Raw genomic sequence first — 17,366 nt, 5'->3', positions numbered from 1 at the left:
TCTGATGAGCAAATTCAACGGGGAAGCCAGATTCATTTAACAATCATGTTACGAACTTAACAAGCACTGTGATTCACTTAACAACTGTGGCAAGAAAGGTTGTAAAATGAGGCAAAACTCACTTAACAACTGTCTCGTTTAGCAACAGAAATCTTAGTCTCAATTATTATCCTAAGTCAAGGTCTAACTATACAATTCTCCTTGATGTGATCCTAATAACGTGAAAAAAATTTTCACGGCCCATCCCCCGTCAGGTACCATGACCCTGTTATTAACACAGCTGCCTGCAATTTACTGCTGGTTCGAATCTCTCCAAGGCTCAAGGTTGACTCAGCCTTCCATCCTTTCTAAGGTAGGTGAAATGAGGACCCAGTTTGTGGGGGCAATAAGCTGACTTTGTATAAATATACAAAAGTATGAAGGCTATTGCTTAACGCACTGTAAGCCGCCCTGAGTCTCCGGAGAAGGGTGGCATATAAATCAAATTAAAAAAAAATGTTTAGGAACTATAACTCCCAGAATTCTCGGAGGCACCCAAGCCAGTTAGCATACTGAGTGGAAATTCAGGGCTCGCTCGCTCTCTCTCTCTCTCTCTCTCTCTCTCTCTCTCTCTCTCTGTGTGTGTGTGTGTGTGTGTGTGTGTTTGTGTGTTTCTTTTTCTATTATATATGCACAGCACCTTGCTGAGGAAAGCTGCTTTAATCAGAAAGAAACACATTACAATTCCAGGCACGCAATCATGACGGGCAGAAACGGTTCGCTCTGCTGCTCAAGCTCATCTCGAGAGCAGCTCTGAAATTACCTGATCGGCCACCGCCCGCGCCAGTTTGTCCATTCTGGAGCCGGCTTCTGCAATTTTCTTGGCGGCATTTATGACATCGGAGGTATTCTTCAGTGGCCCTTTACCCCTAGAAGAGACAAGGGGAAAGCCGTTGACTTAATGCTTGGAAATGAAAATGAATTTGAATATAAATACTTTATTTGGTTCAAGTGTGATTAGACACACAAGGAATTTGTCTCTGGTACAGAAGCACTCAGTGTACACGCAAAGCAACAACAATAATAAATTATTACATTTAAATGAATAAATAAAGCTGAATTGCTCTGGGACTTTAGAATTCAAACAGACAGACAGCTGCCACATAACTCTCCAGACTTAACATTTGTTGATTAGAAAGATGCAAAAAATCTGGATAGTGGACGTGGCAGTACCTGGAGACAGCAAAACAGAAGAAAAAAAACTGGAGAAGATAACAAAATACGAAGACCTGCAAATAAAAATAGAATGACTGTGGTAAAAGCAAGCAGAAGTAGTTCCAATAATAATGGGCACCTTGGATGCAATCCCAAAACAAGTGGAACGCTACTTGAATACCATTGGCATTGGCAATTTCGCCATCAGTCAATTGCAAAAAGCAGCTTTACTAAGAACAACTTCCATCCTGCAATGAGATCTATAACACCATCAAACAACCAGATCTGCCTATTCCGGGTCCTTGGAAAGGACTTGATAGGTAGACAAAAATGCCAAATCCAGTCTGAACATCTAATGACAAACTAATAATAATAATAATAATAATAATAATAATAATAATAATAATAATAATAATAATAATAATAATAATAATTGGAGCCCTTGGAGCCCTTGTAACTGGAGCCCTTGGAGCAATACCCAAAGGGCTACCCCGCTATTTAGAAATTCTAAAATTGCCGGACTTGAACATTTTGACTCTACAAAAAACCACCTTACTCGGAACAGCTTACATCCTCCGACGATACCTTAACAGTTCCTAGGTCCTTGGTTAGGACTCGAGCTGCTGAGCTATTAACCAGCCTCAAAGGCTGTGAATCTCACTAAAGATTAACCAATAATAATAGGAAGAAGAAGAAGAAGAAGAAGAAGAAGAAGAAGAAGAAGAAGAAGAAGAAGAAGAAGAAGAAGAAGAAGAAGAAGAAGAAGAAGAAGAAGAAGAAGAAGAAGAAGAAGAAGAAGAAGAAGAAGAAGAGCATCATCTTGTGGGACTTTCGAATACAGACGGATCGTCATTTGGAACATAGCACTCCAGATATCACAGTTGTTGAGGACCGAAGCGTATAGTTTATTGATATCGCTGTACCAGGAGATGCCAGAGTCGAAGAAAAAGAACTGGAAAAAAATCACGAAATATCACGACCTGGCCATCGAAACTACACGGCTATGGATGAAACATGTAACAGTGATACCCATTGTCATCGGGGCACTTGGTACCATGTCCACAAATTTTACAAAACACATCAAGAAATGGCAGCTTCCTGCAATAACACCAGAGGAACTGCAAAAATAAAAATAAAAAAAATGCGCTAGTCGGAACATCATATATTTTAAGAAGATACTTGGTTGATACCTAGGACGCTGGCAGCAACCCGTATCAACCATTAGCACCAGTCACTCGTATTTGTGACACATTTTTAAATGTGACACAACATGACTGAGTTTCATGTTTAATGAATAAAAGAGATAATAATACCAATAAAAGGTGGAATAAAGATAATAATGATAAATAATAATACTACTGAGACACTACATGGATAAATATACACAGACATTAGGCAGCACTGTGAAAATTATGCGTTTAGCAGACTGATGGCACAAGAGAAAAAAGAAACTGTCCCCGTGTCTACTTGAAATTGCATCTGCAATGGAACTGCATCTATATGGAGTATGCAATACTCTTCAACATCTTCATCAATGACTTGGATGAGGGGATAGATGGGGAGCTCATCACATTTGTAGATGACACCAAGCTGGCAGGACTAGCCAACAGTCCAGAAGATAGGCTCAAGATACAGAAGGATCTTGACAGACTTGAACATTGGGCGCTATCCAACAAAATAAAATTCAAGAGTGAAAAAAGTGAGGTTCTACATTTAGGCAAGAAAAAACAAATGCACAGGTATAGTATAGGTGGTACCTAGCTCAATAGTAGTAATTGTGGAGGGATCTTGGAGTCTTGGTGGAAACCAGTTAAATAGGAGCTAGCAGTGTGCAGCAACTGCCAAAAAAGCCAACACAGTTCTGGGCTGCATAAACAGAGAGATAGAATCAAGATCAAATGAAGTGTTAATGTCACTTTGTAATGCCTTGGTAAAACCACACGTGGAATACTGCACCAAGTTTTGGTCGCCACGATGTAAAAAAGATGCGGAGACTCTAGAAAGAGTGCAAGGAAGAGCAACAAAGATGATTAGGGGACTAGAGGCTAAAAGATATGGAGAACGGTTGCTGGAATTGGGTATGTCTAGTCTGATGAAAAGAAGGACTGGGGGGGTGACATGATAGCAGTCTTCCAATATTTGACGGGTTGCCACAAAGAAGAGGGAGTCAAGCTATTCTCTAAAGCACCTGAAGGCAGGAGAAGAAGCAATGGGTGGAAACTAATCAAGGAGAGAAGCAACATAGAACTAAGGAGAAATTTCCTGACAGTGAGAACAATTAATCAGTGGAACAACTTGCCTCCAGAAGTTGTAAATGCTCCAACACTGGAAATTTTTAAGAAAAGATTGGACAACCATTTGTGTGAAATGGTATAAGGCTTCCCGCCTCACCAGGGGGTTGGACTAGAAGACCTCCAAGGTCCCTTCCAACTCTTTCATTCCGTTATTTTGTTAAACAGTTTGTGCTCAGGATGCGAGGGGTCTGCAGATATTTTTTTTCAGCCCTCCTTCTGACCCACACAATATGCAGCTTTTCTATGGAAGAACAGCTGGTTTTTTTCTGCAATCTTGACTATCCGCTGGTGTCCGTGCCTGTCCTGTACGGTTGCTATACCAAACCAGACAGTTATAGACGTGCAAATGACAAGACTCAATAATTCCTCTATAAAACTGTATCACCAGTTCCATTTTTGTTTTTCATATTCTTGCAGAACTGCGAGATGACTGTTTCCCCAATTTAGCACACCATGCTCTTTAAGCTACTTATTAGAGTATAGGTTAGGAGATTGGGGAGGGGGCAAGGGGGGGGGCTGAGGGAGGCAATGTAGATGTATAGCTACTCCAAAATGCTTTGCCAGCAGTTTGGTCTCGATTTTGCCTCCGAGCTCCTGAACTTAATTGTAGATGCATTTTTAAAAGTGTTCATTAAGAGGGTATTCCTGGAGGAATGCAAAACAGCGAAAGGGCTCAACGTTTCCCCCACCCTCCGGCTCCCCAAGCTGGATTTAATGTAAAATTGGCCAGATCCAATCCCGAAATGGGTCAGAGTTCAACAGGGACATAAAAGAAAGCAGCTTTACACTTGCACAAAGTTGAATATTATCAGGGAGGTTTGTTAAAATGCTGGTTGAGTTTCAGATCATTATTTATGTATTTGTTTTTGCAATTGCTCGTCCAGCTGTTCGGCTAATTTGTTTATTAGATTTGTATTGCATCATTAATATTTTATAAGTAGCTCAAGGTGATGAACATACATATCAATCTTTCCGCCAGAGGTGGTATTCGACCGGTTCAGACTGGTTCGGCGAACCGGTAAATACCACCTCTGCCTGGCCCCGCCCCTGCCCACTCGCTCGCTCTTTGAAAACATTTTACTTTTCATCCAAGAAGCTTCTTCAGTTCTTGAAAACATTTTGCTTTTCATCCAAGAAGCTTCTTCCGTTCTTGAAAACATTTCGCTTCTCATCAAGAAGCTTCTTCAGTTCTTCTTGAAGACGTTTCGCTTCTCATCCAAGAAGCCTCTTCAGTTCTTCTTGAAGAAGTTTTGCATCTCAGTTCTTCTGAAGAAGCTTCTTGGATGAGAAGTGGAAAAAAAACAACAACAAGAAAATCCAGTTGACTTTTGAACAGCACCTTTGGGACACCATGGCCTACCTACCTGGGTGACTTGAGAATCTCCATAGACAACCCTCACAAGGACAAACTTCACTGATTGACCTACCTGGTGAAGTCCGTCATTTCCATCATGATCATGCACATCTGTTTGGCTAGGACAATGATGTCATTCCCGCTGTCATCCCATTTGGCCACCTCGGCGTCCAGTTTGCTCTTTTCTTGATGGAATATCTCTACCTGCTCAGCTATTTTTGCCTTCTCTTCCTGAGGAAGCTGAGCCATGATGGCCTGTATTAAACCACACAGTAATTTTAAGAAGTGTCAAGAATGGAAACTTTGAGTTAGCTTCTCACCGCTTCTCCTAAGTAGGAAAATCATTTTAAAGATGCCATGTTATCCATTCTGGCTTTCATTTGAATCTAATCTGATTATTTGTGCTTCAGTTTCTGCTGATGAGGCATCCTTCAGGGCAGGGGTGAAATGCTCCCGGTTCGGACCGGATCGCCCGATCTGGTAGCGATGGCGGGGGATGGTTCGGAGAACCAGTAACAAAAATCCCTCCCCACTCCCATGCCCAGCTGAGCTGGGCAATCATCAGGGGCTTTTTATTTTATTTTTAAAAGCATTTTTTCTACAACCTCTTCGGCCGAAAAAATGCTTTTAAAAGTAAAAAAAAAAAAAAGCCTCTGCCGAACAGGCAAGTCAGCTGCGATCGTCAGAGGCTTTTAAAAGCATTTTTTAACAACCTCTTTGGCTGAAGAGGTTGTAGAAAAAAATGGTTTTAAAAGTTTTTTTAAGAAGAGTTGGCCACGCCCACTCAGTTATATTACTGCCCCAAGCCACACCCACAGAACCGGTAGTAACAAATTTTACATTTCACCACTGCTTCAGGGGTCTCCAAACTTGGCGACTTTAAGACTTGTGGACTTCAACTCCCAGAATTCCCCTGGCAGCCATGCTGATTGAAGAATTCTGGGACTTGAAGTCCACAAGTCTCAATGACCCAAGTTTGAGATTTAGATCACCGATGCCAACAAACCAACTTTCTCAGAGCTGGACCAGTCAGTGTTCAATGTCAGCTCTGGCTTGTTTTTCTGAACTCAGCAACAAACAAGCAGTCTGCTGGCACCTTAAAAATGAAATATCTATTATCGCAGAATCTTTCATGGGTCAAGGACTACTTCATTAGCTACCAGAAAGGGGAAAAACAGCTCAAAACTCAGTATAATTACAATATAGTAACAGATGGTCCTAATTTGGCTAGCGAGCTGGATCATAGTCGGTGACAATCTGCACAAACTGGATCATCAAACTCTGCCACTGATGCCACAAGAAAACTCTGAAATTTTGGAAGCCGTTTGTGAACTTGTGTTAAATACAATAACAGACTGTTAAGAGAGGGTTTTGAAGATGAGTCTTCTTCTTGGGGTTACCTGTTACCTCTTTCTTTTTATAGTGAAAAGATGGTGGGTCGGCTTGATTGATAGACAATAGATTTCTACAATGGTAGATTTTTTTTCACGTAACATAGCATTTTTAGTAATTATAGATGGGAAAGTTTATAACTACTTGTAGCTCTGTTACGCAATGTGGGGAGAAGGCTTCAGATATTTGAGTTATTCTTTTCTTAGCATTCAACCAGAGTAGACATTTTATGTTTAATGTTAATATTAATAATATATTTGTTACTTGTTTATATATATTTTCTATGTGTTGTTTGGTTTGGGAGTCAAAGTTTTCTTCTTTCTGTTTTGTATTGTAACTTTGGAGAAAGATGAAAACAATTATTAAAAAAAAGAAGAAGAAAACTCCTAAATTTTCAGTCCTTGATAGACTTTTGTGTGCTCTGGAATTCGTGCTGTGCAAGTTTCTAGAGGAACTTGAAAAGAGTTTCAACGGATATCACCATTAAACTGATTCTGAGACTAATGGTAAACACAAGAATTCCACTTTATTTCAACTTTTTTTTGAGGGCGACGCTGCAAGAAAACAGCAAAACAGTCATAATTACTTTTGAAGATCAAAATAGGGACCTTTCAGTCATGATTCCTTAACTGAAAGTATGTTTAGCTCCAGGGTTATATCCCACTGTTTGGTACATTTAATGGAGTGTAACATAGATTTAAGTGTCATTACATTTTTTTCTTGTTTATGTCACTTTCAATCAGCTATTGCTTCTCTCTACATATTCTTAAAATGCTCTTGGCTTTTTAAAAAATTCACAATTGACCTTTTCCAGAACCAGAATTTGTGGGGGGGAGGTTATCTTGAATCAGGAGATCAGAAAAATTAAGAAAACTGAAAGCTTATCAAATTAGAATTCAGCATCTGAGTTTTAATTAGGCCTTATCAAAGTAGCTCAGCAGTCTGAAATGTTAATGTGCAAACCCAACACAACAACAACAACAGCTTCCCCTATAAAAAGGCACAGAAATTGAGTCTCTTCTTTGCATCTCAAAAAAACTGCAGTGCTGTTTTATGAACCTAATGTTTATTTGCATCTTTAAGATTGTGCATATTTATTTGTGTGTCAGGGTGTGCGTGCACTGTGTCGCACAATGAGTCTTCCTGATATGCGGTATGATTCCAACTTAAGCTAACATTCATTTTTATGCTTCTTCCAACACTGAAATTGGTTCCCCCCCCCCAAAGAGTGTTTTCTCTTTTTCCTTTTCGGTGGGCTATGCAGTGTATAAATTCCCGTTTTATTTACTTCTAATCCACAATAAATGTGGAGTCGTTAAACAACAAATAACTTCTATGGAGTGGTGTTACCGCCACATATACCTTCCGGTTATACAGAAGCAGAATTATTTTATGGGAAAACATTCCTAGGACTCGTAAGCAACCACACTGAACAAAAAAAAAAAAATCCAGATTTCATTGGGCAAACTAACAGCCGTCTTCAGGCCCTCATGGTGGGGGCAGATCTCACCTTGAGGGACACGATGTTCCAGAAGGTGGGAGTCATGGCAGAAAAGGCCCTTTTCCTGGACATTGCCAGCCAGAATTCCTTGATCGAGGGAGCCCACAGCATACCCCTTCTGCCAGCATGGGTGGGCAGGCCAGTTTCCTTTGGATGAGATGGTTCCTCAGATACCTCGCTCCATGCTATGAAGGGTTTTAAAGGTGATAACCAACATCTTGAATTGGAGACTGCCCCACCTGTGCTGGCCAAAGGGGCATAACTGTGGGCCCCATCCAGTTCTGGAGATCTCACTTAAAAAAAAGGAATCGATAAGATAAGAGTGACTCAAGAAATGGACAACAAAAATGGCACAAAATCTGAAGGACAAAACATACCAGGAGAGATTGGAGGAACTGAATATGTACAGTCTGGAGCAGGGGTCTCCAACCTTGGCAACTTTAAGACTTGTGGACTTCAACTCCCAGAGTTCCTCAGCCAGCTTTGCTGAGTTGAAGTCTACAAGTCTTAAAGTTGCCAAGGTTGGAGACCCCTGGTCTGGAGGACACAAGGGAAAGGGAGGTACATGACTGAAACGTTTAAATATATTAACAGCAATATGTATTCAGTTTGTTAGGTTGGTGGAGCTTCTTAAACAAAATTTATACCATCCTGCAAGCGTGTATACCATCTGGTTGGTTAAAACAGAAGAAAAGGTAGGTTTAATTTTATGGATTACTATCAAAAGTTTGTATGATGAAATGGCCCATAATGCCATTTTTGGTTGGTTGTGATTTTAGCAGCTGAAAATTATACTTAGGTTTTTTTTTTTTAATTTCAGATGCCATAGCAAACAATTGTATCAATTCAGTTGTGGCTTGAGAAACATGAGATGCTATCTGCAAAGTATTTCAATCTTCTTTAAGAAAAACTTTCTATCCTGATTGGAGATTTTGATATCAGTAATTCATAATATTCAGCATGTTAAAATTGGGACACTTGTCCCAATTTTTTGGCATGTTTTCTCCATTATTATAAGGTTTAGGAACCTGATCTTTTTCTCAATGTTTTAATAGGAAAGCTTGAATTCCTTGGAGTTTTGACAAATTTATCAGATTAGGTGTTAAAAAATTTTTTTAAGAAAAAAAAACATTGGCATGAATCTTGGGTCATGCAAAAAGAACTATCAACAGATTTTTTTTTTTTCTGTTGTGCACAAACTTCTCCAACCAACCCCACTTGAGTGTCAAACAAATTAACTCAGTTCTTGAGAACTCAAAATGAAACTTCACGCTCGGTAGCCATCCTAAGCTTTATATTCTCCAAATCAGCTTGCAGAAGCAGACACATTGGAAGAGATATTCATGCACTGCTTAGACCGTAAACTCACCCTTGCACTTTGGCCAGCAATAAGCTGATCGTCTTCAGTTTGAACGCTTGTCCGGCTACGGACATCATAATCTTCCTGTTCGAAATCAGAATCATCCTCTAGCTCTTCGGGAGTCTGGATTTTAGGGCAGAAAGGGAGGAAAGATAAGAAGGAAGGAAGGAAGGAAGGAAGGAAGGAAGGAAGGAAGGAAGGAAGGAAGGAAGGAAGGAAGGAAGGAAGGAAAGGTTGTGTGAAAAAGAAGAGAAGGGAAGAAGGGAAGTTGTGTAGGGAGGGAGGGAGTTTGTGTGAGTACAAAGGGAAGGAAGGAAGGAAGGAAAGAAGGATTGTGTGAAAAAGAAGAGAAGGGAAGAAGGGAAGTTGTGTAGGGAGGGAGGGAGGTTGTGTGAGTACATAGGGAAGGAAGGAAGGAAGGAAGGAAGGAAGGAAGGAAGGAAGGAAGGAAGGAAGGAAGGAAGGAAGGAAGGAAGGAAGAAGAGATTTTATAGGAAGGAAGGAAGGAAAAAGGAGGGAGGGAGGAAGGAAGGAAGAAAAGAAGAGAGGTTTTATGGGAAGGAAGGAAGGAAAGGAGGGAGGGAGGGAGAGAGGGAGGGAGGGAGGGAGGAAGGAAGGAAGGAAGGAAGGAAGGAAGGAAGGAAGGAAGGAAGGAAGGAAGAAAAAAACAGAAGGCAAACTTACAAAGGATACAAATGAATTCCAGTGATTGCTACGTTCGTGTTTTATCAACTAACCTGCCCAGAAAATGTTGTTTCGTCTTCATTTTAAATTAACTTGTCGGCAAAGGCAGGCAGGACCCCAAATTGAATTGTCCACAAAAAAATGAAGTTGTTCGAAACCTGCTTTTTCCCCAGCAGCATTAATCATCACCTTGCTGTGATTTCTCTTAAGCCTGTTAACAGGGGGAATGTACATTGGGGCAAAGGGACAGCCCTAGGACGCATTTCCCGCTTGGAATGTGATATTTCAAAATAATTGTATTTCTTCTCTAGGGGGAAAAAAAAAAAAGAAGACCTACAAGACAACAGGCTGAACAGATTGCACCCTCCTCCAAGAGTTTACAGAAATACCTGCAAAAAAAAAAAGGCTCCTTGAGCTCAAAGATGGGGAGAAGACCGGCCTACCCCTCTTTCTCTAAATTGGACACAGTCTGAAGTGTGATCTGAGTAATTATTAATAGCAGTAGTGGGTTTCACTTACCTTTGCTACTGGTTCGCAAATGTGAGTCACGTGCCACGTCTGCGCATGTACAGATGCTTCTGCGTATGCGCAGAGCGTCCGTGATGATGTCTGGTTGGGTGGGCGGAGCCACCTGCCACCGCCGCTACCGGTTTGCCCGAACCGGGTAGAACTGGTAGAAACCCACCACTGGTTAATAGCCTGACCACAAGACTTGACAATTGTTGTGACCCAGGCCCAAGTAGGTATTATCAGACGCAATCAGTTCGAAAACAAACAGTCTTTATTAGAACATCTGAGAATTAACTCCTTCTCAGCGTAGTCCAAACTAATTCAAAACAAATTCTTCATAACACAATTCTTCAGCCTTATCACCAACCTTGGTCTAATTAGGCAACCTGCCAAAGGCTTTTCTTGGCAAAAGTTCAGAAGCAGAAGACGCCGACAAGAAATAAATGCAGCAAGACAAGAAACAAATCTATCAACGTTGTTTTACGACAAAGAGCCCAAGAGCCATTGCTGGTCTTTTAAGCCTTATGGGAGGGGCCAATCATCTCCTGGCCTTACTCCCGAGTCGTCCTTTTTGCTTTAGCTGCTCTGCCTTCTGGCAGCTCTGCGCATGCACACACTAGGAACAGGCTCCTCCTGTTCCTCTGCCTCTCTGTTGTCCGACTCTGGAGGCTCTGGAGTCTGCTCATCACTCCCAGATGGCCCTGGCCCCATCTCTGCCTCTGATGCAGAGCCCTCATCTGGGCCTTCTCCTGCCTCCAGGACTGGCCCATATTCTTCCTCAGCCTCCTCACTGTCTGACTCTGCTGCCAGCTCCGCAGGCTGCTGGCGGACCACAACAACAATGGAACAAACCTCTGGATTGTGAGAGTGTAGAGAAGATTGCAACACTCCCTATTTTATGCTTGCCAAAGTAAGGAGAATGTTCCTTGTAATTCTTTTGGTCTTTTCTCCATTTTTTCAATACTTTCTTTAGGGTTTTAGAGCTGAGATGGTTAAAAAAATGGTTGGGTTAATATAGCAGATTGAACAGGGCAATAGCTCTCGTGATGGCCTCTACAAACAAAGGCACGGCATGAAGGAGCCATTGCTTTAGAGATTAAGACACCAGGCTAGAAACTGGGAAACCGTGAGTTCTAGCCCTGTTCTTAGTCATGAAAGCCAGCTGGGTGGCTTTGGGCCAATCACCAGGAGACTGGGAATTATAGTCCTACCTTAGTCATGAAAGGATAATTTTGGGCCAATCTGGATAATTTTGGACCGATCACCAGGAGATGGTGAGTTCTAGTGTTGCCTTAGACATGGAAGCCAGCTAGGTGACTTCAGGCCAATCACCAGGAGACAGTGAGTTCTAGTCCTGCCTTAAGCACGAAAGCCAGCTGGGTGATTTCAGGCCAATCACCAGGAGACAGTGAGTTCTAGCCCTGTCCTTAGTCATGAAAGCCAGCTGGGTGGCTTTGGGCCAATCACCAGGAGACAGTGAGTTCTAGCCCTGTCCTTAGTCATGAAAGCCAGCTGGGTGGCTTTGGGCCAATCACCAGGAGACAGTGAGTTCTAGTCCCACCTTAGGCACGAAAGCCAGCTGGGTGACTTTAGGCCAATCACTCTCTCTCAGCCCAACCCACCTCACAGAATTGTTGTGGGGAAAATAGGAGGAGGAAGGTGTGTTGGATACATTCACCACCTTGAGTTATTTGTAAATATAATCAAGGAGAGACACAAGTGTATAAATGAAACAAATAAATGGTGAGAGAACCATTAAACTGAGAATTATCTCTTCCAAGGGAAAGGGTGGGTGTATTGTCGAGACATTTTGCTGGGTGTTTTCAAAGTTCTCTGAATGGCAAGCATCTTCTCTTTCCTTTTCTATGAGTCTATGCTTTGTTATTTATTCTTCATGTTCTCCTATTAACTCCCACTTGAAATCAACAGGGATTCTGCTCAAATAAGAAAACAGTCAAGATAACCTTAGCTGCCTTAACAAGGAGAAGGCAGGGTTTTTTTTATCCGAAAGGCACTTAGATAAGTTGGAGGGTTCAGCAGTGGCTTCGGGAGACCAAAGAACCGCTCCAGATCTCTGCAATTGAGCAATGCATCCCCATCTTCTGGTCACTTTTTCTTCCTCTTCTGCGGGCAGAAGAAACATTAAACTTCTCTGACGGAATAGCCAAGGGCTGTCTGCACTGCCCCAGCTGCAACTGAAGAACCATCCGAAGCAGTTACAGTGACTTTATTACAAAGGAGACAACTGACATTAAATATCTCTCCCTTACTGTAAAACAGTCTTCCTCTATCTGACGTCCTCCAGATGTAGTGGAACTACAATTGCTGGAATCCCCAGGGCCACAGGATTCCTCAATATGAAGAGTATCAGGAGGAGGCTATGGTATATGCCTGTGATGGCGAACCTATAGCATCTGTGCCACAGGTGGCACATGGAGCCATGTTGCCTGGCATGCCAGTTTAGCTCCGGCGCGTGCGCTTTCTGGGCCCACCAGAAGTAGGGAAACAGGCTGTTTCCTGTCTCTGGAGGGCCTGAGGGGTGGGGAAGGCCTGTTTTTCTTTCTCACCTGGCTCCAGATCCTCTCTATGCATCTGGGGAGGGCGAAAACAGCCTTCCCCATGCCCTTGGAGGCCCTCCAGAGGCCCGAAATGGCCCGTTTCCCAACTTCCGGGTAGACAGGAAGTGACTTTTTTGCTGTCCCCAGCCTCCAGAGCCTCTATAGGAGAGAGGCCTCTCTCTACCAGGCCATTGCATGCCAGGAGGGAAGGGGGAGTGAGTGGGGTCGCACACGCATGCGCGGGGTGCATAGAATTATGGGTATGGGCATGCGCAAGAACCTCCCCCTCCCCCCCCTTCCTGGCACGCGATGGCAAAAAGGTTAGCCATCACTGGTATATGCTATTGTTCTGAGCTAGGCTCCCTTAACAAGCAGGAGGCAGGAATTACTGGCAAAACCTCTTTTATTTACACAACTGTGAATTACGGTCATTCACAGTCAGCAAGGTTTGTCCAAACAGTTTTTCAAAGGAATATTGAAAAAGGAATATCTCGTTTGGCAAGCTGCCACATAACTTGTTTCCAACCGCAGCACAAGGCAAAACTTGGCACAGAGTCTCTTAGAGTCACAAACAGAACTTTCCACTCTTGCAACTACCACACGAACAAATTGTTTCCTGCAAAAGCCCGCTCCCCGTTCACTCCTCTTTCATTTCCTAGGGGAGGGGCCAATCATCTCCAAGGTGTGGCTTTACTCCCGAGTTGACCCTGCTTTCTGAGTTGTTCTTGTCTTCTGGCAGCTCTGCGGATGCACACACTGGGAACGGGCTCCAGCTGTTCCTATGCCTCACTGCTGTCTAACTCCCTCTCTGCCTCCGACGCAGAGTCCTTGTCCGAGCTTTGTCCAGTCCCCCGAACTGGCCCATGTTCCTCCCCAACCTCCTCACTGACTGACTGCTGCTAGCTCCACTGGCCGCCAGCGGGCCACAACAGCTATATTTGTATATGGTTTATCTGGGAGAAAGAGTATTTGCTAACAACATGGACAACAGAACTCTGATGGGATTGTTATCATTGTTCAGTTGCTGTGTCTGATTCTTCACGACCAATGGATCAACCACAGCACACCAGGCCACTGTCCTCCATTGTCTCCCAGAGTTTGACAAATTCATGTTCATTTTGGTGACGCTATCCAACCTCCTCTGCTGCCCCCTTCTTCTTTTGCCTTCCATCTTTTCCAAGGAGTCATTTGCTGGCAAAAATATTTGAGCCAAATATTTAAATAATCAGGGTTGAGTCCTTTTAAAGTGGTGCGGTGGCCTAGAGGTGGAGCTCTTGCCTCACACAATCAGGAGGCTGTGAGTTCAATCCTAGGTAGAGGCAGATATTTCTCTCTCTGGGCTCAATGAGAATATATCTGCTGAACAAAAACGGATTTGATCTCCTTCCAATACCACAATTTGAAAGTATCAATTCTTTAGCACTCAGCCTTCCTTATGGTCCAACTCTCACAGCCATTCGTTACTCATGGGAAAACCGTAGCTTAGAGTATACGGACTTTTGTCTGCAAGGTGACATCTCTGCTTTTTAGTATGCTGTCTAGGTTTGCCATAGCTTTCCTCCCAAGGAGCAAGACTCTTTTACACATTAATTTAATTTTAATTTCATGGATGCCGTCATTGTCTGCAGTGATCTTGGAGCCCAGCAAAATAAAATCTGTCACGGCTTCCATTTTTCCCCTCCTTCTATTTGCCAGGAAGTGATGGGACCGTACGCCATGATCTTAGTTTTCTTAACGTTGAGTGTGCACTTTCTTCTTTAACTTGCTTCAAGAGGCTCTTTAATTCCTTTTTCACTTTCTGCCATTAGAGTGGTAGATGGTATAGCGATCGGATGAGATGCTTGTTGATCAAATGAACAGCTGTGATCGGATCTTAGATAAGGAAAACACCACTGAAAGCAGAAACAACAGCCAACAGTGACGTTTAATGGCTTTGCAGACAGATAGACCAACTTGGCTGTTTTCCTTCCAAGCATTTATTTAGGGGAAATCCCAGTTATTGTGACAGGACAATATATACTAAAGGGTAGATAAAGCAATAGAAGATTGATGCAGTTTGGTCTATAATTTTTTTATTTAAGTTTGGGCTCAAATCAGTTGCCTTTATGTACGATATTTTAAGACTTTTCTACTCCCTCCCCACGTATAGGTAGTCCTCGCCTTACGACCACAATTGAGCCCAACATTTATGCTGCTAAGTGAGAAATTTGTTAAGTGAGTTTCGCCCCATTTTACCACATTCGTTTAGTGAATCACTGTAGTTGTTTAGTTAGCAACACGGTTGTTAAGTGAATCTGGCTTCCCCATTGACTTTGCTTGTCAGGAGATCGCAAAAGAGGATCACATGACCCCGGGACACTGCAACCGTCATAAAGATGAGTCAGTTTTTAAGCATCAGAATTTTGCTCATGTGACTGGGGCGGGGATGCTGCAACGGTTGTAAGTGTGAAAAATGGTCATAAGTCATTTTTGTCAGTGCCGTTGTAACTTGGAATGGTCACTAAATGAACTGTTGTAAGTCAAGGACTACCTCTATATGAAGAATGGTTGCAGGAACTGGGTATGTCTAGTTTAATGAAAAGAAGGACTAGGGGAGGCATGATAGCAGTGTTCCAATATCTCAGGGGCTGCCACAAAGAAGCTATTCTCCAAAGCACCTGAGAGCAGGACAAGAAGCAACGGGTGGAAACTAATTAAGGAGAGAAGCAACCTAGAACTAAGGAGAAATTTCCTGACAGTGAGAACAATTAATCAGTGGAACGACTTGCCTCCAGAAATGCTCCAACACTGGAAGTTTTTAAGAAGAAGTTGGATAACCATTTGCCTGAAGTGGTGTAGGGTTTCCTGCCTAAGCAGGGGGTTGGACTAGAAGACCTCCAAGGTCCCTTCCGTTATTCTATTCTATTCTATTCTATTCTATTCTATTCTATTCTATTCTATTCTATTCTATTCTATTCTATTCTATTCTATTTTATTCTATTCTATTCTATTCTATTCTATTCTATTCTATCCTTTAAAAAAATCCCACCAGTTGAGGCTGATTGGCAAGCTAGTAAGGAAAAAGCCGGAAAGCCATTTGCAAAATGATTCCTTCTGTTATTGCCCTATTAAGTTTATTAAGGAGAAGAAACCTGATAAAATTAAATCAATTGCTTACTCGGGGTTGAAATGACAGTTCCTTACCTGAATAAATGCCGAAGCCTTTCCCTTTGGAGATTCAGTGAAGCAGTTAGTTAATTTATTTACTCATTTAGATATTAAAAATACCCATCTTCCTTCTCTGAGTTCTATACAAGCACTAAAGGGATACAAGTGGCTTTAATGTGCTCGGCACAATTGAAAACCAGACACCCAGACAACTGGGAAAAATGTGTTAATTTCTCAATGAAAGTATTCTGGATGAAAAGGAAATTGGTTGCCCTGTGATTAGTTTTTGAAAACTGATCTGTATTGAACTGCTGATTATTAAAGGGCAGCTGATCGACAATCTCGCGGCTTCGCTAATGGGGCTGCTTATATCCAAGTACACAAACTGGCAATTAGGCTATCCAATTTGCCGTTGCTGTGATATATACAAGGGGAAAGAAGAGAATTCTCCACCATTAACATTTACAACGGTCCAAGCAAGGGAAATCAAGACAATAATTGTGGGTGTGAGGGATGGGATTTTTTGGATGGGTGGGTGGGGAGGAAGGAAGGAAGGAAGGGTTATTGACAGATATTTCATAAGATTAGAGGACTTGAGGCTGAAACATATGATGAACGGTTGCTGAAAATGGGTATGTCTGGTTTAATGAAAAGAAGGACGAAGGATCTTCAACTTTGTTAATCAGTTGTTCCACTGATTAATGTTCTAACTGTCAGGAAATTCCTCTTTAGTTCTAGGTTGTTTCTCTCCTTGATTAGTTTCCATCTATTGCTTCTTGTCCTGCCTTCAGATCAGGGGTGAAATGCTACCGGTTCGGACCGGTTCGCCTGAACTGGTAGTAATAAATGCTACCGGTTCAGGCGAACCGGTAGTAAAAAAAATGCTACCGGTTTGGCCGAACCAGTATTTCCAATGATCAGCTGTGCCGCGCGATTTATATTCGCTAGAAAGCAGGAAATCCTGCTTTCTAGCGAATCTAAATCACGCGGCACAGCTGTTTCCCCCCTCGCTGTTCTACTTACCTTTGAAGACTCAGAAAAGGCTTCTTAATCCTCCTTTTTCAGTGTTGTGCGGTAGCACCTGTGCGCACTGCGCATTTGGCACTCACCATGCATGCACGAGTGAAGCAAACTGGTAGCAAAGTGAACCGGTAGCAGACTTCAGACCATTTCACCCCTGCTTCAGGTACTTTGGAGAATAGGTTGACCCCTTCTTCCTGGTGGCAGCCCCTTAGATATTGGGATAGGAGATAACACTTCTATCATGTCGCTCTAGTCCTTCTTTTCACTGAACTAAAGGTAAAGGTTCCCCTCGCACATATGTGCTAGTCATTCCCGACTCTAGGGGGCAGTGCTCATCTCTGTTTCAAAG

The 17,366-nt window shown here is 42.5% G+C and overlaps 1 protein-coding gene across 8 annotated transcripts in view; it reads right to left on the bottom strand.

Annotated features, from left to right (window-relative positions):
• The window catches only part of CTNNA2 (catenin alpha 2), a 575,368-nt gene that overhangs the window by 48,031 nt on the left and 509,971 nt on the right, over positions 1-17,366 (bottom strand). For all 8 annotated transcript variants that reach the window (XM_087874837.1, XM_087874835.1, XM_087874839.1 and 5 more), the window contains exons 14-16: positions 9,105-9,218; positions 4,916-5,097; positions 803-908 (exon numbers count right to left, since the gene is read on the bottom strand). In XM_087874837.1, the coding sequence (XP_087730963.1) occupies positions 803-908; positions 4,916-5,097; positions 9,105-9,218 (402 nt within the window). The remainder of the gene's footprint in view (positions 1-802; positions 909-4,915; positions 5,098-9,104; positions 9,219-17,366) is intronic.

The sequence above is a fragment of the Pantherophis guttatus genome, chromosome 8, assembly GCF_059756535.1.
Source record: "Pantherophis guttatus breed Tessera chromosome 8, ASM5975653v1, whole genome shotgun sequence".
Taxonomy (NCBI): Eukaryota; Metazoa; Chordata; class Lepidosauria; order Squamata; family Colubridae; genus Pantherophis; species Pantherophis guttatus.
Note: the sequence above shows the minus strand (reverse complement) of the source record. Positions and strands in the feature narration are given on the sequence as shown.